The following is a 21,838-nucleotide window of genomic DNA, read 5'->3' as shown; positions in this document are numbered from 1 at the left end:
TCCCCTTCTCTCTTTCCCCTCCCCTTCTCTCTTTCCCCTCCCCCTTCTCTTTTTCCCCTCTTCCCCTTTGCTCTTTCCCCTGTCTCTCCCCTTCTCTCTCTCCACCCTCTCTCACATCTCTCCCCCCCCTCTCTCTCTTTCCCCTCTTCGTCCTCTCTCTCCCCTCCCCCACTGTCTCTATCTCTATCCTCCTCTCTATCTCACCCCTCCTCTCTCTCTCCCCCTCTCCTCCTCTCTCTCTCTCCTCCCCCAGCGCACTCTCTGACTGTTGCAGACAGTGGGAACTCAGCACAGTAGCTTAGTGGTTGGTCAGTTTTTAAAAATATCGTGTTGTCATTTTCACAGCTGACAGGTGCTGATATCGGGAACAGCAGTTTCCTGACTTCGGACAGATTCGGGGTTTTCCAGTGAGTTTTGAAAAAAAAGTTGGAACCTGACGGAAAACCCCAAATCTGTCCGAAGTCGGGAAACTGCTGTTCCCGATGTCAGCACCTGTCAGCTGTGAAACTGAAAGCGGGATATTTTAAAAAAAAAGCTAGTCTGAAAGAAGACGACAATGAAAAATTTCTCATCTCTGATATACATCCATGGAAACCTTTGGCGGGCCTGATCATGGCCCACGGGTCGTATGTTGGACAACTCTGGTGTAAAATGCATTTATTTTTACAAACAGTTATTTCTAATGGAGCATGTGTAAATTCAGGATGTGTTACACAGACCTCCCAGCTTATTCAAGTAGTGGTACAGTTCTTTGTGGAGTTTTATTCCTTTAAGCTAACTCTTTCCCTACTGTTCTTTGTTGTCTCAGATACACAGAAATAAAACATTCAACTGCCACTCAACCACTCATAATGAATTACGGCATAAACAAGCAATGCAATGCACAACTTCAAATGCAAAGCTTTGCTTGTCACATTAGCATCATCAGCAGGCCAGATTAAAAAGAGATGTTTATTTGAGGCAACATAAAACCTGATTGGGGGCAACAGATATGACTTGTACCTGTCTTCTACTGTGAGGTGCTAGGGCTGTGTCAGTACCCCATGCTGAATAAACATTGGTGGATTCACTGAGGTGGACTCTTCCTGACATACCTGGCAAGTTTCACCATTACCAGACAAGGAAACTAGACCTGCATGGTGCTTCAAAATTCATGCTGTTTAACTTTTATCTAGATTTGCAAGTGGACAGCAATAATTCACTTCTAATGTTACTTTGTGGTTCACAGTGCTGTAGAAATTGCCCTTATTTACAATGTTGAACTTTTCTGCAGCGCCAGATCACCATTTCAGTCAAGTTGTATGACGTTGGGTTTGTGAAATTGAAGAGAAAGTATTATTGTGAATCCTAATGAGTGTGATAGGATTTGAATCCATTCTACCTTTGGAAACCTTTCCAACTATATGTTTTCTGATGCAGGATTCACTTTGATATCTTGTGCCATGTGCAGGTTTGGTAATCTTTCTATCCTCATCGGACCCTTAAATAGAAAACAAAAAAAAAATGCACAAACTGACACAAAAAATAAAGGGATGCATAAAAAGATCTGGGGAGTTAAAGGCGAGGTGTCAGAAAACAATTGTGGATCACAGAAATAGAGACAAAACAGAAAATAGAAAAGCAAGCACAAGTAACAGAAATAGATAAAAAGTAGAAACTGGATGAAAGGAAAAGAAAACCCTGGTACAAACCAAGAAAACTAAAGATGTGTAAAAGAAAAAGAAAACAAATAATGAAAATAAAGAGAGTGGATTGAATGATAATTGAATACAGATAAAAGATAAAATCCCAGAAGAAGCCAGTGAACCACAAATGTGAAAAATGAGGACCAAGGCAGAAGCATAATGAATAATAACCATAACGGATAAGTTGTTTCTTGAACTAAATAAAAACAAAATCCAAGTGACAAGATGGGTATACTTATCTGTAATATACACTGTTATGAAATGCAAACACCTAAAAGTTAAATTATTTCTGATATATGTAGGAGCTAAGAAAGTCATCCTGTTAAAATAAATTCCTCGTGCCATCTGTAATGAATGTATTTATTTTTACAGCCAAAGATAATTGAAAAAAACTGTATTCTGACTGGTATTCATACCTGGATTTCTTTCAATTACACCCAGAGTCGAAGGGCAGAAAGCAAATGTTGCTATGGGCCACCGAAGTGAATCTCAAGTCATTTACATTTCTTACCTGAGCACTTTTACTGGGTTTTGCCTTAACTTTTATTGCTAATATTTAAGTGCTATTTTACATTACATTTCAGTGCTATCACTTCAGTTTATCAATATTGTTTCATAATGCTGCTTGACCAAATGCTGCAATTATGACGACTTGGAATATTAATAAACATAAAATTCATAATGCAGTCCTTGAAGAGAAGTATTATTTGTGGTATTGAAGCTGCAGTATTATCATAATGTTTAAGATGGTAAATTGAAGGGGAATAGTATGTATTCATCGAGAGGCTATAGAATATCTGCAGATTCAGATAGCAACCTAAACTCAAAAGTGAAAAAAGTAACGCAAGTTATATATTACAGCCTAATATATGGGTGGCCATATTGTCGTCCTGTTTACATGACAGAAATATGCCGTCTGATTTATTTTTCATCTTTGTGCCATAGCAATGCTGTTTAAGATCATGAAGGTGCTATCTAAATGCAAGCCTTTTTACTTTTTAATGTTTGAGGGGCTCTTTAAAATTACATCACAAGGCTGAAACTCATTGGACTTGTGATTATACGTATAGAATTGTGCATAAGTATTATTTTCTGATCAGATCAGTTTTTTTTGGCAGTGCTATTAGCATATCCATAAAAAAACAGAAAATGCTTTTAACTTAACAATTTGGGCTCTTTGGGCCTTTACAACCCAACACTCTCGCGTTCCCTTCTCTCACAACTTCTCTAACTTTCTCCAAATGATTGCTCAACATTTGTTCTTCCTGTACATCTTCCTTCCATTTCCTTTTATGTCTTTATTCTGTTTTCCAATCTTTATCTCTCTCTCTCTTCTCCCATCTATGCTTCTTTCCACTAAGTCTCTCTCAGCTGCATCTCGTATTGCCTCCATCTTTATTTTCAGGCTTCTTCATTCCTTAACCCCTGTTAAATTCCAGAAAGCTTGTCTTGGAAGGATGATGTTGGAGCCTATCTTTACTCAGTTTCTAGCTCTTCCTCTCTATCTCTCCCCTTCTCTCTCATCCTATCTCTGTCTCTCCCCTGCCTCTTTCTCTTCATCTATTTCTCCCTTACACTCACTCTCCCTCTTTCTCTCTCCCCAGCTTTGTATCTGTTCCCTGCCTCTTCCCCCTCTTTCTCGCTCCCAATCTCTCCCTCTCTACCTCTCTCTTGTCTCTCTCGATCTCCCTTCCTCTATCTCTACATCTACTCCTGTCACCTGCCTCTTTCTCCCCCCCCCATCCTTCCCTTTACTCTCATTCTCTCTCTACCTCTATATCCTTCATCTCTCCTCCCCCTCTCTTGCCTCTTTCTGTCCATCTCTCAGTCTCGCCCTTGCTCTCTCTATCCCCAACCTTTCTCATCTGCTCTCTCCCTACTCTATCTCTATTTCTCCCTGCCACCCTCTCTCCCTCTTTCTGTCTATCTCTCCCCTGCCTCTCTCTATCTCTCCCTCTCTAGCCCTCCCTGTATTTCTCTCCCCCTGTCTCTCCGGCAATCTCTCTCTCTCTCCCTCTTCCTTTACCTATCTCTATATTCCTCATTATCTCTATCTTTCCCTCTATCTATATCCCTCTCCATCTCTCTCTCTTGTCTCTCTATCTCCCTCTCCCTTCCTTTATCTCTTCACCTGCTCCTCTCTCTCTTTCTATCTCTTTATCTCCCCCTCTGTCCCTTTCCCTTCCCTCTTTATCTCTCTTCCCCGCTACCTCTCTCTGTCTCCCCCTCTCTCTATCTCTTCCCTGCCTCTTTCTCGCCATTTCTCTCTTGTGCTCTCTCCCTAGCTATTCCCTGTCTCTTTCTCTCTCTCTCCATCTCTCGCCTGCCTCTATCTCTAGTTCTCCTCTGCCTCTCTCTATCTCTCCCTCTATCTCTTGTCCTCTCTCTGTGGCTCCCCTCTCTCGTCATCTATCTATGCCTTGCTCGCTCTCCTCTTTCTCCCTATCTCTCCCCTGCCTTGCTCTTTCTCTTTCTGCAGTGCCTCTCTCTATCTCTCCTTCCCTCTCCCCACCTCTCTCTCTTCATCTCTATCCCTCTCCCTCTATCTCTCCCCTCCCCCTCTAACTGTCTATCTTGCCCGTGCCTCTATCTCTCCCTCCCTTCGGTATATCTCTTCCCCTCCCTCCCCCTTCTCTATATCTCTCTCTCACACCCATCTCCCTCTCCTCCTCTCTCTCCCTCCCCTCCTCTTTCCCTCTCCTTCTCACCCCTCTTTCCCTCTCCTCAGTCTCTCCTTTTTCTGTCCCCTCCTCAATCTCCACTCTTTCGCTATTCTCCTCTCAATCTCTCCTCTCTCTTTCCCTCTCCTCCTTTCTATCTCTCTTACCCCCTCTCTCTTCCATCCTTCAATCTCTCCCTTTATCCCTCAATTTCTCTTTCCCTTCCTCCATCTCCCTCCCACTCTCTCCCCTCCCCTCTCCCTCTATCTTTCCCCGCCTCTTTCTCTCTAACGCTCCCTCCCTCCATCTCTCCTCTCTCTCCACTCCCTCTACCCCGCTCTCCCTCCCCATCTCTCTCACCCTCTCTCTATTTCTATCCCCTCCCTTTGTCTATCGCCCTCTTTCTCTCTCTATCTATCTCCCACCCTCTATTGTTCTCTACCTTTCCCTTCTCTCTCCCCCTCCCTACCTCCCCCCCTCTCTCCCTACCTTCCCCTCCCTACCTCCCCCCCCCCCCCACGTCTCCCCCTCCCTACCTCCCTCCCCCCCCCCCCACGTCTCCCCCTCCCTACCTCCCCCCCCCCCCCACGTCTCCCCCTCCCTACCTCCCCCCCCACGTCTCCCCTTCCCTACCTCCCGGTACCTCCCTCTATATTCCTCTATCCTCCTCTCTTTCTGTCCCCCTCTGCTTACCCTCTGTCCCCCTCCCTCTATCGCTCTATCCCTCTCTCTATCTCTGCTCTCTCTGTCCCCCTCCCACTATCTCTCACTCTCTCTGTGTCCCTCTATCTCTCCTCTCTCGCTCTGTACCCTCCCTCTATCTCCTACCTCTCTGTCCTCAACCCCTCTCTGTCACCTTCCCCGCCCTCTCTGTCTCCCTCCCCGCCCTCTCTGTCTCCCTCCCCGCCCTCTCTGTCTCCCTCCCTCTATCTTTATCCTTTTCTCTCGCCCACCCTCCTTCTCTCCTCTCTTTCTGACACCCTACCCTTTTCTCTCTCTATCTCTCCTCTCTCTCTCCATCCCCCCTCTCTATATGTCTCCTCTTTCTGTCCCCCTCCCTCTATCTTCCCCCTCCCTCTATCTTTCCCCTCCCTCTATCTTTCCCCTGTCTGTCCCCTCCAACTCTATCCCTCTGTATCTCTCTCTATCTCTCCTCTGTTCCCCCATCTCTCCTCTCTCTCTGTCCTCCTCCCTCTATCTCTCCACACTCTCTGCCCCCTCTCCTCTCTCTGTTGCCCTCGCCCTCTCTCTCTCCTCCTCCATCACTCTATGCCTCTCTATCTCTCTCCCTATCTCTCTCTGTCCCCCTCCCTATCACTTCTCTCTCTCTGCCCCCTCCCCTTCTTTATCCCGCTTTCTATCTTGCCTCTCTCTCTGTCCCCCTCCCCCTTTCTACCTCTCCTCTCTCTGTCCCCCTCCCTCTATCTCTGCTCTCTTTCTGACATCCTACCCCTCTCTCTATATCTTCTCTTTCTGCCCCCTCTCCTCTCTGTTGCCCTCGCCCTCTCTCCCTCTATCTCTCCCTATCTCGCTCTGTCCCCCTCCTTCTTTCTCTCTATGCCTCTCTATCGCTCTCCCTATCTCTCTGTCCCCCCATCTCTCTTCTCTGTCCTTCTATCTCTCCCTCTCTCCATCACCCTCCCCTTCTCGACCACCCTCCCCCTCTATCTCTCCTCTCTCTCTGACCCCCTTCCTCTATCTCTCCTCTCCATCTGACCCCCTTCCTCTATCTCTCCTCTCCATCTGTCCCCCTCCCTCTATCTCTCCTCTCCATCTGTCCCCCTCCCTCTATCTCTCCACTCTCTCTGTCCCCCTCCCTCTCTCTCCATCCCCCTCCCTTTATATCTCTCCCCTTATCTCTCCTCTCTCTGCCCCTCTCTCTATCCCTCCTTTCTCTGCCCCCCTCCCTCCCTCCCTCCCGCCCACTCTATCTCTCCTCTGTCTGACACCCTTCCCTCTCTCTATCCCTCTATCTCGTTCCTTTTTTCCATCTCTCTTCTCTCTGTCCCCTCCCTCTCCTGTCTTTCCCTCCTTTTATCTCTCTATCCCCCTCTCTACATCTCCTCTCTCTGTCCCCCTTCCCAATATATCTATATCCCTTTATCTCTCCATCCCACTCTTGATCTCTCCCCGCTCTCTATCCCCTCCTTCTCTCTCCTCTCTCTGTCCCCCACCCCTCTATGTATCCTCTCTCTATCTCTCTATCCCTCTATGTCTCCTTCCCTCGATCTCTCTTTCCCCCTCTCTATCTCTCTGCCCCCTCCCTCTATCTCCCTATTCTTCTCTCTATATCTCCTCTCCCTCGGTCAGCCTCCCCTCCCTCTATCCCTTTCTCTATGTCTCCTCTCTCTTTCCCCTCCACTGTCCCCCTTCTTATCTCTCCTCTGTCTGCCCCCTCCCTCTACCTCTCTCCCTGTCCCTCTATCTCTGCTCTCTCTCTGTCGCCCTTCCTCCCTCCCTCTCTATCTCTCTTCTCCCTGGCCCCCTCCCTCCCTCTCTCTCTATCTCTCCTCTCTTTCTGATCTCCTACCCTCTCTCTCGCTATCTGTCTCTACTCTCTCTCTGTGCCCCTCCCTCTAGCCCCCTCACTATATCCCTTCCCTCCTCTCTAACCCTCTCTCTCTCTCTCTCTGTCCCCCTCCCTCTATCTCGCTCTCTGTCACACTCACTCTATCTCTCTCTCTCTCTGTTGCCCCCCCCATCTCTCACTCTATCCCCCTCCCTCTATCTCTCCTCTTGCTGTCCCCCTTCCTCTACCTCACTCTCGGTCCCACCCCGCCCCCCCCCACCCCCATCTCTTTCTCTCCTCTCTCTCTGTCCCCTTCCCAGTATCTCTCTCTCTCTGTTCCCCTCTCTCTCTCTCTATCCCTCTTACTGTCCCCCCCACACTCTCTATCTCTCCTCTCCCGCTGTCCCCTCCCTCTTTCTTTCTCTGTCCCCCCTATCGCTCCTCTCTTTCTGTCCCCTCTCCTCTCCTTCTATTCCCATCCCTCTTTCACTCTATCCCTCTCTCTATCTCCGCTCTCTCGGCCCCCCTCCCACTATCTCTCACGTTCTATCCCCCTCTCTCCCACCCTACCCCCTTTCTCTGTCACCCTTCCCCTCTTGCTCTATCCCTCTCTCTATCTCTTCTATCTGTCCCCTTTCTTCTATCTCTCTCCCCATCTCTCCTCTCTCTCTGTCCCCCTCCCCCTCCCCCTCCCTCCCTATCTCTCCTCTCTTTCTGACGCCCTGTCCTTCCTTCTCTCTCTATCTCTCCTCACTCTCCATCCCTTCCCTCTATCTCTCCTCTCTCTGTCCCCCTCCCTCCTATCTCCTCTCTTTCTGACGCCCTGCCCTTCTCTCTCTCCATATCTCTCCTCTCCCCGCTCCCTGCCTTTATCTCTCGTCTCTATCCTCACCCTCTCTCTATCCCCTCCGCCTCTTTCTCTCCCTCACTCTATCTCTCCTGTCTTTGTCCCCATATCTCTATCCCTCTCTCTCTGTCCTCCTCCTTCCATCTCTCTATGCCTCTCTCTATCTCTCCTCTCTCTGTCCCGCTCCCTATCTCTCCTCGCTCTCTGTCCCTCTCCCTCTATCTATCTCTCCTCTCTCTGTCTCCCTCCCTCTACCTCTCTATGCCTCTCTCTATCTCTCCTCTCTCTGCTCCCCTCCGTCTCTACCCTCTCTCTCTGTCCCCCTCCCTCTCTACCCTCTCTCTGTCCCCCTCCCTCTCTACCCTCTCTCTGTCCCCCTCCCTCTCTACCCTCTCTCTGTCCCCCTCCCTCTCTACCCTCTCTCTCTCTCCCTCCCTCTCTACCCTCTCTCTCTCGCTATCCCTCTCTCTATCACTCTATCCCCCCTCTCTCCATCTCTCTCTCCATCATTCTATATCTCCCTCTCTTCATCACACTCTCCCCCTCTCTCTCTATCCCCCTCTCTCCATCTCTCCCTCCTTCCTTCTCTCTCTATCACTCTCTCTCCATCACTCCCTCTCTCTATCCCTCAATCTCTCTATCCCCCCTCACCCACTCTTTCCCACTCTCTCTATCTCTCTCCGTCACTCTCTAGCCCCCTCTCTCCATCACTCTCTCTCTATCCCCCCTCTCTCCATTACTCTATCCTCCTCTCTCCATCTCTCTATCCTCCTCTCTCCATCATTGTCTCCCCCTCTCTCCATCACTCTCTATCCCCCTCTATCTCTCTCTCTCCATCACTCTCTCTATTCCCCACTCTCCATCACTCGCTCCCTCTCTATCCCCTCTCTCCATCTCACTCTCCGTCACTCTTTCTATCCCCCTCCCTCCATCTCTCTCTTCATCTTTCTCCATACCCCTCTCTCTCCATCACTCTCTCCAACTCTCTCTCCATCAGTCTCTCTCTATCCCCCACTCTCTTTCCCCCTAGCTCTATCTCTCTCATCTCTCTCTCTCTATCCCCTCTCTCCATCACTCGCTCTATCCCCCTCTCTCCATCACTCTCTATCCCCATCACACTCTCTATCCCCCTCTCTCCATCGCTCGCTCTCTACCCCCCTCTCCATCGCTCGCTCTCTATCCCCCTCTCTCCATCACTCTATCCCCCTCTCTCCATCGCTCACTATCCCCCTCTCTCTATCCCCATCACTCTCTCCATCACTCACTCTATCCCCCTCTCTCTATCACCCATCACTTTCTCTATCCCCTCTCTCCATCACTCTCTATCCTCCTCCCTCCATCACTCTCTCTATCCCCTCTCTCTATTACCCTCCATCACTCTCTCTATCCCCCTCTCTCCATCACACTATCCCCCTTTCTCTATCCCCCATCACTACCACCCTCCATCACTCTCTATCCCCCTCTCTCCATCACTCACTATCCCCCTCTCTCTAGCCCCATCAGTCTCTCTATCCCCCTCTCTCCATCATTCACTATCCCCCATCACTCTCTCTATCACTCACTATCCCCGTCTCTCTATCCCCCATCACTCTCTCTATCCCCCTCTCTCTATCCCCCTCTCTCTATCCCCCTCTCTCTATCACCCTCTCTCTATCACCCTCTCTCCATCACTCTCTCTCCATCACTCTCTCTCCATCACTCTCTCTATTCCCCTCTCTCCATCACTCTCTCTATTCCCCTCTCTCCATCACTCTCTCTATCCCCCTCTCCCCATCACTCTCTCTATCCCCCTCTCCCCATCACTCTCTCTATCCCCCTCTCCCCATCACTCTCTCTATCCCCCTCTCTCTATCCCCCTCTCTCTATCCCCCTCTCTCTATCCCCCTCTCTCTATCCCCCTCTCTCCATCACTCTCTCTATCCCCCTCTCTCCATCACTCTCTCTATCCCCCTCTCTCCATCACTCTCTCTATCCCCCTCTCTCCATCACTCTCTCTATCCCCCGCTCTCCATCACTCTCTCAATCCCCCTCTCTCCATTACTCACTCTATCCCCCTCTCCCCATCACTCTCTCTATCCCCCTCTCCCCATCACTCTCTCTATCCCCCTCTCCCCATCACTCTCTCTATCCCCCTCTCCCCATCACTCTCTCTATCCCCCGCTCTCCATCACTCTCTCAATCCCCCTCTCTCCATTACTCACTCTATCCCCATCACTCTCTCTATCCCCTGCTCTCCATCACTCTCTCAATCCCCCTCTCTCCATTACTCACTCTATCCCCATCACTCTCTCTATCCCCCTCTCCCCATCACTCTCTCTATCCCCCTCTCTCCATTACTCACTCTATCCCCCTCTCCCCATCACTCTCTCTATCCCCCTCTCCCCATCACTCTCTCTATCCCCCTCTCCCCATCACTCTCTCTATCCCCCTCTCCCCATCACTCTCTCTATCCCCCGCTCTCCATCACTCTCTCAATCCCCCTCTCTCCATTACTCACTCTATCCCCATCACTCTCTCTATCCCCTGCTCTCCATTACTCACTCTATCCCCATCACTCTCTCTATCCCCCTCTCCCCATCACTCTCTCTATCCCCCTCCCTCCATTACTCACTCTATCCCCATCACTCTCTCTATCCCCCTCTCCCCATCACTCTCTCTATCCCCCTCTCTCCATTACTCACTCTATCCCCCTCTCCCCATCACTCTCTCTATCCCCCTCTCCCCATCACTCTCTCTATCCCCCTCTCCCCATCACTCTCTCTATCCCCCTCTCCCCATCACTCTCTCTATCCCCCGCTCTCCATCACTCTCTCTATCCCCCTCTCCCCATCACTCTCTCTATCCCCCGCTCTCCATCACTCACTCTATCCCCCGCTCTCCATCACTCTCTCTATCCCCCTCTCCCCATCACTCTCTCAATCCCCCTCTCTCCATCACTCTCTCAATCCCCCTCTCTCCATCACTCTCTCTATCCCCCTCTCCCCATCACTCTCTCTATCCCCCTCTCCCCATCACTCTCTCTATCCCCCTCTCCCCATCACTCTCTCTATCCCCCTCTCCCCATCACTCTCTCTATCCCCCTCTCCCCATCACTCTCTCTATCCCCCTCTCCCCATCACTCTCTCTATCCCCCTCTCCCCATCACTCTCTCTATCCCCCGCTCTCCATCACTCTCTCTATCCCCCGCTCTCCATCACTCTCTCAATCCCCCTCTCTCCATCACTCTCTCAATCCCCCTCTCTCCATCACTCTCTCTATCCCCCTCTCCCCATCACTCTCTCTATCCCCCTCTCCCCATCACTCTCTCTATCCCCCGCTCTCCATCACTCTCTCTATCCCCCGCTCTCCATCACTCTCTCTATCCCCCGCTCTCCATCACTCTCTCTATCCCCCGCTCTCCATCACTCTCTCAATCCCCCTCTCTCCATCACTCTCTCAATCCCCCTCTCTCCATCACTCTCTCTATCCCCCTCTCCCCATCACTCTCTCTATCCCCCGCTCTCCATCACTCTCTCTATCCCCCGCTCTCCATCACTCTCTCTATCCCCCGCTCTCCATCACTCTCTCTATCCCCCGCTCTCCATCACTCTCTCTATCCCCCGCTCTCCATCACTCTCTCAATCCCCCTCTCTCCATCACTCTCTCAATCCCCCTCTCTCCATCACTCTCTCTATCCCCCTCTCCCCATCACTCTCTCTATCCCCCGCTCTCCATCACTCTCTCTATCCCCCGCTCTCCATCACTCTCTCTATCCCCCGCTCTCCATCACTCTCTCTATCCCCCGCTCTCCATCACTCTCTCTATCCCCCGCTCTCCATCACTCTCTCTATCCCCCGCCCTCCATCACTCTCTCTATCCCCCGCTCTCCATCACTCTCTCAATCCCCCTCTCCCCATCACTCTCTCTATCCCCCGCTCTCCATCACTCTCTCTATCCCCCGCTCTCCATCACTCTCTCTATCCCCCGCTCTCCATCACTCTCTCAATCCCCCTCTCCCCATCACTCTCTCTATCCCCCTCTCCCCATCACTCTCTCAATCCCCCTCTCTCCATCACTCTCTCTATCCCCCTCTCCCCATCACTCTCTCAATCCCCCTCTCCCCATCACTCTCTCTATCCCCCGCTCTCCATCACTCTCTCTATCCCCCGCTCTCCATCACTCTCTCTATCCCCCTCTCCCCATCACTCTCTCAATCCCCCTCTCCCCATCACTCTCTCTATCCCCCGCTCTCCATCACTCTCTCTATCCCCCGCTCTCCATCACTCTCTCTATCCCCCGCTCTCCATCACTCTCTCAATCCCCCTCTCCCCATCACTCTCTCTATCCCCCTCTCCCCATCACTCTCTCAATCCCCCTCTCCCCATCACTCTCTCTATCCCCCGCTCTCCATCACTCTCTCTATCCCCCGCTCTCCATCACTCTCTCTATCCCCCGCTCTCCATCACTCTCTCAATCCCCCTCTCCCCATCACTCTCTCTATCCCCCTCTCCCCATCACTCTCTCTATCCCCCTCTCCCCATCACTCTCTCAATCCCCCTCTCTCCATCACTCTCTCTATCCCCCTCTCCCCATCACTCTCTCTATCCCCCTCTCTCCATCACTCTCTCTATCTCTCCTCTTTCTCTCCCTCCCACTCGGCTGAAGATGGCGGAAGGAGCCGAAGCTGACGTCAGCCGGTGGCGAAGGGAAGCAAAGCAACAAGAAGGCAGAGCAATGGCGACACTGGAGCGCAAAGTGCCCAGTCCCGAGGCCTTCCTGGGCAAGCCCTGGTCCTGCTGGATCGATGCTGCCAGAGTACAATGTCCGGACAGTAAGCGGCCTCCTTCTTTCTCCCTCCCGCGGTGTCTTTGTGAAGGGCTTTGGGCTGCGGGTGGTCCCGGTGTCCCCCGGTCCGGCTCGGCCCAGACCCCGGTGTGTGAGAGCCGGCCGGTGAGAGGCTCAGAGCCGGCCCGGGCTCCCCCTCTCCGCTTCCTCAGAGGGGCTGTGGGGTCCCGGGCCCGGCCTGACTGACTGCCCCGCTGCCGTTGTCAGGGCCTCTCATTGTCAGGAGGGTCACACACACTGACTGTGTTATTGTAAAACGATGGAGGAAGTGTTACCCCCATGTGGCCCAGGTAGACAGATAAACACTGGCAATAAAACTGATTCTTTAGCTAACGATGTGCCACTGATTGAACATCACTACCATGTTGGCTTTATTTCTCCTCTATTTCTCTTTTTTCACCCATTTACTTATGTGCAGATACAGAATCAGAAGACACTGGAAAAGAGGGTGGAAAGAATAGAGAGGTGATGAGGCTTAATAAAGAAGGTAAGGATGGCAGTGATGCTCAAGGCAACAACACAACATTACCCTGGAAATACAAAGTGCAATATAGCTTCCATATGTTCACTTGCTGCAAATCTCTGACAGGTATTGTAATGAATGAATGATAGACTTCTGACATGATTGCACAATGTTTACATTTGTTGTATGTGTTGATATTGCTCACAGGGTATCGTTATACAAAGGCATTAAATGCTTTCCATTGCACACAACACGTAATCATTTGTGATTCAAAGTTCAGTTTGATTTTTCACTTGATCTTATCTGCAGCTTCAGGATCTCAGTCAAGCCTGGTAGTTACTTACATTTTGTAAGCTATATTGTCTTTCTGTTGATGTGAATGCATTTTTAATGATGCTCAACCTGTTCCATCACAGGTTTTCTTACGTGTGGGAATTTTGATATTCTGAAGTTTTGTATACCACGTTTCACTACAGTGATTGTGTGAAATGGTTTTTAAATCCTGAATGTTTGACCAAATTTAATTTTAATTTCTAATACTGAAAACATATTGGCAGGGATTTGTTCTAGTTGTCAGTCCTGCTGACATGAATTGTCTGAATAAGTTAAAGGGGCATTGACACCTGGCAGCCTGAGTTCCAGGATTAGCTAAGAATAACCCTTTACAAAGAAAAATAGTCCCATGTTGGGCTATTTAAAAAAGGCTCAAATACAGCAGGTGCTGCTGTACCTGGTCTCTGACAATGTGGTTTTCAGGTTTGAATGCTGAAATTTTCCACTCAAGTTATAATTATTTTTTTTAAAAAAGCTAATGAAGATGTGTCAGTGATAGTCATATTATTAAATATTGTGTCATTTACCATTTGTTGGTATGACAAAATGAAGTGTCATACAGATTTACCATGGTACTGATGCTAATTTAAAATCTTGAGTCCTGTACTTAATGTGTGTTTAGTGAACCTGGAGCTAGTATTTTGGTGACAGTCAGTCACGGGTATCCTCTCATAACTGTGGCATTCACACCGTTGTCTGTTTTATTCTTTCACATGAGTTCAAATACCTTAATTTCTATTATCAATAAAATTACTTTATTTCTGTATCAAACTGCAGTGTGGTTGAATTGCACAATAGTTTAAATGTGGGGACTATTTTCTTTGGTTTCCTCATTTCAGACATTTTTATTGTCTTTTGAGTAGCACAATCAATGTTCACACTCCTATAACAGTCTTTTAGAAAAAATAGTTCTGAGCAAGTGATTTTCACATGTCAGCCTTCACTTTGAGGTGTTTTAATACCAAACCTCTCTCAGTTGGCCATTATCTTCAATAACCAGCATAAAGAAAGTAAAATGCATTGAATTTGCAAATTTTAGAGATCTTCTATATTTTGCAGCGATTTTCCTCTGCTCCTGACAAAATTAAAAGAAGTCTTTAATAAGTTGTATTCACATACTATACTAAATCCCTCCAACCAATTGATATATTTTTTTTGCCTCTTGGTTTCGTTTTTCTCGTTCTTGATGTCCTTATGATTTTTGTCTGTGACTGCTTGTGATGAGAGAGCCGTTTGACCAGCAGATGTACCTGCTGGAGTTCTGCAAATTGTACTTTGGGGAATGTCTTTCTATGTAATAAATTGAAGTTGGACTGGGTGGAGTTGTTTCTTTTAAAGCTTCAAGCCCACAATCTGAATTTTTTTTTTTAAAGTTAGGTTTTCAATTACCTGTGTAGCCAGCAAATCAAATAGGATTTTGGAAGTTTGCAAGGGGCTTAACTTTATGAGAAAGCATATATGAACATATTGGCTCAGTTTTTACCCCTAGCATGCTGTTAACATTATGGAGAGGGTAAGTAATAGCATGGGTTTATTTTCTGCAAAAATAGGAAGATAAGCAATCTGGAAATAAATCTCACGTGTTTTAAAAAAAAAAAATCACTTTCAGAGGCCCTCCATGGGTGTCTTGCAAGAGGCTTGTTAGAAAAATGCAGGCATATGGTATAAGAGGAAATCGGGTAGCATGGATAGAAAGTTGGTTACTGGCCAAAAAAACAAAGTATTAGGGTAAATGTGGCTGTAACTGAAGAAGGATGGGAAGTGGTGTACCCAGGGGTCAGTCCACTTTTGATCTAGGTATGAATAGTTGCTTTGGCTTTGAGTATAGAGAAAGCAGTCTTGAAATTTGTTGATGACACAGAAGCAGGCGTTTTAGCATGCAATGTAGAGGACTTAGGAAGACATAGATAGGTTTTATAGAGAGGGAGACAGACAGATGGTACATGCAATTTATTGTGGATAAGTGAGAAAAAACACAAGGACTGGGAGGATACAATTAATGGAAAGATATGCAAATATGTGAATAAACATAAAGATCTAGGGGTTCAATCACGTAATTCCCTGGATGCATGTACAGGTAAACAAAACAAAAAATTGATGACCAAATTTCACAGATTTCAAATTCAACTTCAAAATTCAAATCAGCTAAATAAATTTATGAAGACAGTGTTAAATATCAGAGTTGCAACTTTGTCTTCTGTCCACAATTTACATTGATACATGATGTACTGTAGCCCTTGACAGACAAGGAAACTTAAAAGGGTGACTTGGTTAATGTAGTTTGTGGGATTGCAGTAGTATTGAATTATACAAGAAGACTTTCCCCGGATGAAAAATAAATTATTTTTCTGGGTGAAGTTTGAGAGGAGGAAGGATAAATCTGACAGTTAAAAATGCAGGAAAATAGGTTGCTTATATTCATGAATGTGTTAACTACAGCTATTTTATGAATGATAACAAGAGTAAAGAAGTAATGATGAATTTATACAAAACATTTGGTTAGGCCAGGGGTCTGCAACCTGCAGCACCAGAGCCACATGCAGCTCTTATTTGTGGCTCCCAACCTTTTCCAGTTGGATTGAGTTAACGTGAAAAAAAGCCGGGAAAAAAATTAAGTCAAGAAAAGTAAGAACGTGTTTTTATTGTGGGGATAAAAGGCTAATCATTATGCCGCACTGAATGGTTTCAAATGATTATTTTAACAAAAAACATCGTGCTCTAAATAAACCTGTTTAAGTGTCATAGAATCATTACAGCACTGAAGGCAGCCATTTGGCCCATCGAGTCCTTACTGGATCTCTGTAGAGCAATCCAGTCAGTCCCATTCTCCTGCTCTAACTCTGTAGCCCTGTGAGTTTGCATCCCTCAAGTGGCCATCTAATTTCCTTTTGCAATCCTTCATCGTCTTTGCTGCTGCCACCCTTGTAGGCAGAGTGTTCCAGGTCATTACCATGCACTGCTTAAAAAAAAAAAGTTCTTCCTCATATTCAAAAATCTTAAATCTGTGTCCCCTAGTCCTTGTGCCATCAGCCAATGTGAACAGCTTTTCTTTGTCTACCTTATCTAAAGGTGCCATAATCTTGTACACCTCCATCAAATCTCCCCTCAATCTCCTTTACTCCAAGGAGAACAACCCCAGCTTCTCCAATTTAACCTTGTAGCTAAAAACCCTCATCCCTGAAACAATTCTGGTAAATCTCCTCTGCACCCTCTCAAGGACCCTCACATCCTTCCTGAAGTGTGGTGACCAGAACTGGACACAATACTCTATTTGTGGCTTAACTAGAGCTTTATAAAGGTTCATCATAACTTCCCTGCTTTTGTACTCAATACTTCTGTTTATGAAGCACAATATCCCATATGCTTTGTTAACTACTGTCAATAAGTTCTGCCACCCCAGGGTCCCCCTGACCCTGCCATTAAGTCTATGTTGCCTCTCTCTATCCCTCTGGCAAAATGCAAAACCTCACACATCTCTGAATGAGATTCCATCTGCCACTTGTCTGTTCATTCTACTCACCTATTTATGTCCTGTTGCAGTTGATTTGTATCGTCCTCACTGCCACACCTCCAAGTTTTGTATCATTTTGAAATTTTACTCTATTCCGATATCCAAGTCATTTATATATCTCAAAAAGAGCAGAGGTCCTAATACTGAACCTTGGGGAACATCATTGTTTAGCATCCTCCAGTCTGAAAACCAACCATTTGCCACGACTCAGTATTTTCTTTTCTTAAGCCAATTATTTTTATCCAAGCTGACACTGACTCTCCTATGGTATAGCTACACCGTGGCTGTAGATAATGTTTTTGGTTCAAGGAGCAGGTTTTATGGTTGTGACCATTATTGTTTCTAATACAGCTGAGAAGATAAATTATTCTGAATGTGCTATGAGAAGCAATTTTTATCATTAGAATCAATAGATGAAAAAGTTGTCTTAATTCTATGCATCTTAAGTTATAGTTTGTTTTAAAGATAACTTTAATTATAAGTTATAAAGTATAGTAAAAAAGGCAAAAAAGTGATAATTCAGAGTTAGGTCTGTTTTAATTTATTTTTTCTATTGATGCATAAATTCAATGCATGTATTTTATTATATATGCAAATTATGCATTCTTACCAGAGACATTTGGCAATTTGCCAAATATTTGGTTCAGAAATGGTAAAATTTTATTTTGTGGCTCCCAATAACTTTTATTTTTGACATTTTTTTTTAATAAAAGGCTTTTCAGGTAAAAAAGGTTGCTGACCCTTGGGTTAGGCCACAGTTCGAATACTATGTGCAGTTTTGGGTACCCAATTATAGGAGGATGTTAAAGCCATAGAGCATTTTGAGCAGATTCATCAATATGATACTTGATAGGTAACTGTAGTTATAAGGGGACTATTTTCACTGGAGCAGAGAAGGCTTAGCAGATTTAATAGAGGTTTTTAAAATTACGAGCAGTTTTAGATGGAGTAACTAGGGTTGGAAGTCGGTGACTAGCAATCATCAATTTAAAATCATCACGAAGAGAGCAAGGAGAGAGATTGGGATCAATGTTCATTCTAAAATTTTGTTGTGTGCAGCCGGATTTTTCAGTGCGCAGTACCTTCTAGCCTGCTGCATGGTTGCGTAGCTTGGTGGGAACATTGGTTAAAATCATTATTTTAATCGGTGTTGGAGCTTGGAATGCTTTTCCACAGGGATTGGTGGAGACAAAGACTTGCATACTACAAGGGAAAATTGGATAAAAATTTGAAGCAGACGAAAAACATGGGAGAAGTTGAGCCAGTGGGATAGTTTTGGTTTGCTCTAACAAAGAGACTGCACAGACACAATAGGCTAGTTTGAATTAATCACTTAAATAAAAAGGTCCCCATCAGTTAAAAAGTGTATTGCCCATTCTTAATTGTCCTCAAGAAGGTGGTGGTGGGCTGCTTTCTTGAACTGCTGGAGTCCGAGTGGTGTGTGTACACCCACAGTGCTGGTAGGTAGGGAGTTCCAGGGTTTCACCCAGTGAAGTTGAATGAATGGCGATATATTTCCAAGTCAGGATGGTATGTAATTTGGAGGGGAACTTGCAGGTGGTGTTCTCATGTGCCTGCTGCCCTTGTCTTTCTAGGTGGTAGAGGTCCTGCATTTAGAAGGTGTTATTGAAAAAACCCTGGTGAGTTGTTGCAGTGCATCTTGCAAACGGTACACACTACAGCTATGGTGCACCATAGGTGGAGGGTGTAATTGGTACCCCATCCACAACTTGAAACAATCAGTCGGGCTGCTTTGTACTGGATGCTGTTGAGCTGCTTGAAAATTGTTGGAGCAGCACCCGTCCAGGCAAGTGTAGAGTATTCCATCAAACTCTTGACTTGTGCCTTGTAGATGGTGGAAAGGCTTTGGGGAGTCGGGAGGTGAGTTACTTGCAGCAGAATTCCCAGCCTCTGATCTGCTCTTGTAGCCACAGTATTTCTGTGGCTGGTTCAGTTAAGTTTCCAGTTAATGGTGAAGTGAACTAAAATTTTATACCCCACTAGTAAAATTGAACATAATTTCCAGCTTTGCAGTTAGTCAATTTAGCTAGATGATCTTTCTTGTCAAATCTAAACAATAATTCACAACTGTCTGTGACATATCCTTTATTGGTAGATTGACTTTCTTTTTGTAACAATTGACAATTGTGGTGTTTAACTTTTCTGATAGTAGATAACATTTGAAGACTGTCTAGAGCATTATGGAGGCCAGTTATTAACTTTACAGATAGTTCTTTCAAAATGTCTTTCTTGTTGCTTGTACAATAAATTATTCAGATTTTAATTGCCTCAATCCATGTTTATTACTCAAGAGTAATGGGAACATAATTTCTCTTATGTTAGTAAAATTTAGTGGATCATTAGACTAATAGAGAAAAAAGTCGAATTTGAATTTCAGACAGTTTTAACAACAGTTGGCACATTATATGGTGCTGAAAGGTGGGCTCTGACAAAGGCTCAAAAACATTGCTTGCAATGTGCTATGCAAGGAGGTTGTTTAGTATTAGTTGGATTGGTGAAAGGAAATTTAAAGAGAGAACCCATTGTGTCATGAGCAAAGCTGGTAAGGAAGGCTGATATTATTGGCTTAGTGACCTACAGTGAATTGTAAATTGCTGTGAACAGCCAAGGGAGGGACCTGTTCTTATAAGGGAGTTTTGCCAATCTGCTTATGGTACAAGGCACTAACAGAAATAAAATGCAGTGTGATAATAGTTGTATATTATTTAAAATTGAGAAACTAGGCAAGGATCGACTTTCCTAGCACATAATGCCACCAAGATTCAAAATATCGGAAAAGATCATGAGGTAGATCTAATTGTAGTAGTTAGATGATGTCAAACATGAATTTTTAAAGCCTGAAAATTTTATGTGGAAGAGAGGGAAAAGACAGTCAGACATTCCACAGTTTAGAAGCCTGTGGAAAGAATAAGTTCGAGTTGATGATGGTGGCCTAAATTTTGCAGTAGGTCTAACGGTGAAGCTATCAGTGCTCACCGATATTAAGAAGTCAATTGGACAGCATGTCTGCATGTACTCAGTTAAATGCGGAGATCAGGAAATTGCTGTCTGATTTGCTCTGTTCCGTCCTGACTTTGCATTCAAGTGTACGAAGGGTGTGAAGTTACAGTACTTCCCCATTATGCATACCAGAAAAAATTAGGGTTTGTCCATTTGAGTGTAAGTGCATTTTGATATGTCTTAATTTCTACCAACTTCTCTGGCAATGAAAGATTACTTTTACAAATGTGGAGTCTGATGCCTTTAGAACTTAATTATTGTTAGAGATATAAAAATTAAAATAAAACTTTTAAAAAATATTTTCTTTGTCTCTTATCTCCCTCTTAATCCATCTTTCTCTCTCTCTATTTTGTTTGCTGTACACGATGTTACGTTGAACTAAGTATTCTAATTCATACTTCCTGGTTTAAACTCTGCATATCTCATTGAGGATTCTTTAATCTGATCGGTTGAGGACACACGCTGTTGCTTGGTCTGTTCACAAAGGTTGCAGATCCCCTTTAGAGGGTGCACGCCGTTTCATTCCCCTAATGACCATAACTTGCTGCGTAAAAACCCACAAAGGGCCTATGGGCAGCTGTAAGCACAATGAACTGCAAGTGCTGTTCGTTCACCGCTAACCGCAAAATCTGGCTGATATATTACAGCAAGCATACAGAGAAGGGGAAGAGCATTCAAAGTGGCATATTTGGAACTTTCGAGGAGCAAGAGAAAAACACAGGACTATAGTAGTAGTGATGGAATAGAGAAAGAGGGACAAGAAAGGTTGCAGCAGGGAAAAGCAAGAATGATAGACTTATCGTTGGACATGGAGGAGAGCAAGATGGATTGATTCAGCCACTGCACTGAGAGAAATGGAGATTGTAAGCTTTGAGGGTATGTGATCTGAAGTTGAAGAATGTAGAGTGGCATGATAAGAGTGGGTACAGTTGGATGATGAGTGGAGCAGGTCATTGAAACGGCAAGGTTGTGAAATGGTTTGATAGGGTAGACATAGAGAAGATGCTTCTACATGAAGATCAAAAATATGACCGTCACCAATAAATCCGATAAGAAATTCAGGAGAAACTTCTTTACCCAAAGTAGTAACAATGTGGAACTCTGTACCACAAGGAGCAGCTCAGGCAATTAATGAGATGCTTTAAGGGAAGCTAGATAAACACAAGGGGAAAATGAATAGATGGTTATGCTGATAGGGTTAGATGAATTAGAGTGGGAAGAGACTCATGGAGCATAAACAAGGTATCAGCCTAATATAAAAGCAAAGTACTGCAGATGCTAGAAATCTGAAATAAAAATAGAAAATGCTAGAGCAGGTATGGCAGCATCTGTGGAGAGAGAAACAGAATGAACATTTTAGCTCGACTCTGGTATAAACCTGTTGGGCCGAAAGGCCTGCATTTTTGCTGCATATTCTATGTAAAGGAACAAAATGGGAGATATTTGGAAAAAGCTGGCCAGAAACGAACAATTGTGCAACATTTGTTATCCCCATATTTTTACTTTAAGTGCAGCCTTTAAATGTAGTGGGTATTGTCTGAGAAGTGCTATACACATTCACATGGGAAGGAAAGTGAACTCATTTCAGACAACAAGGAGAAACTTGTACTTTTGATAGATAATTCAATACTGGGCGCAAGTTTAGAATAAGATTTGGAACATAATTTTTAAAACTGAAATAAAAATGCAGCATTGAAATGCCAGTAATTTGACGGTTTAATAATGAACCTCAACAGAGAGGGAGTTAATTGACTGTGCACTGAGGGAAGGATTGTTTTATTCACAGGATGCAGCAATATCATTAATTTATTGAGAAAGAGTATGCCTATGACTTTGCTAAACATAGGGACCAGAGCAATTAATTTTTCCCTCCCACCACCAATGCCACTACTGTCTTGGGAATTGAGATAGACTGAAAGTTGGAGTCGCTTTAGTTTTCTTTAATCTGACAAATTTGATAATATTTGAATCTTTGCTAATTTTGA

General features: G+C 45.6%; 1 protein-coding gene across 7 annotated transcripts in view; it reads left to right on the top strand.

Annotated features, from left to right (window-relative positions):
• Nucleotides 1-12,345: 12,345 nt before the first annotated feature.
• LOC137379700 (ataxin-7-like protein 1) overlaps nucleotides 12,346-21,838 on the top strand; it is a 269,395-nt gene continuing 259,902 nt past the window's right edge. For 5 of the 7 annotated variants that reach the window (XM_068050925.1, XM_068050924.1, XM_068050923.1 and 2 more), the window contains exons 1-2: nucleotides 12,346-12,511; nucleotides 12,944-13,012. In XM_068050925.1, coding sequence (XP_067907026.1) covers nucleotides 12,346-12,511; nucleotides 12,944-13,012 — 235 coding nt within the window. The remainder of the gene's footprint in view (nucleotides 12,512-12,943; nucleotides 13,013-21,838) is intronic. The other 2 variants (XM_068050926.1, XM_068050928.1) reach the window with 2 other exon arrangements.

The sequence above is a fragment of the Heterodontus francisci genome, chromosome 18 (assembly GCF_036365525.1).
Source record: "Heterodontus francisci isolate sHetFra1 chromosome 18, sHetFra1.hap1, whole genome shotgun sequence".
Taxonomy (NCBI): domain Eukaryota; kingdom Metazoa; phylum Chordata; class Chondrichthyes; order Heterodontiformes; family Heterodontidae; genus Heterodontus; species Heterodontus francisci.
This window is presented reverse-complemented; position numbering and strand designations above follow the sequence as displayed.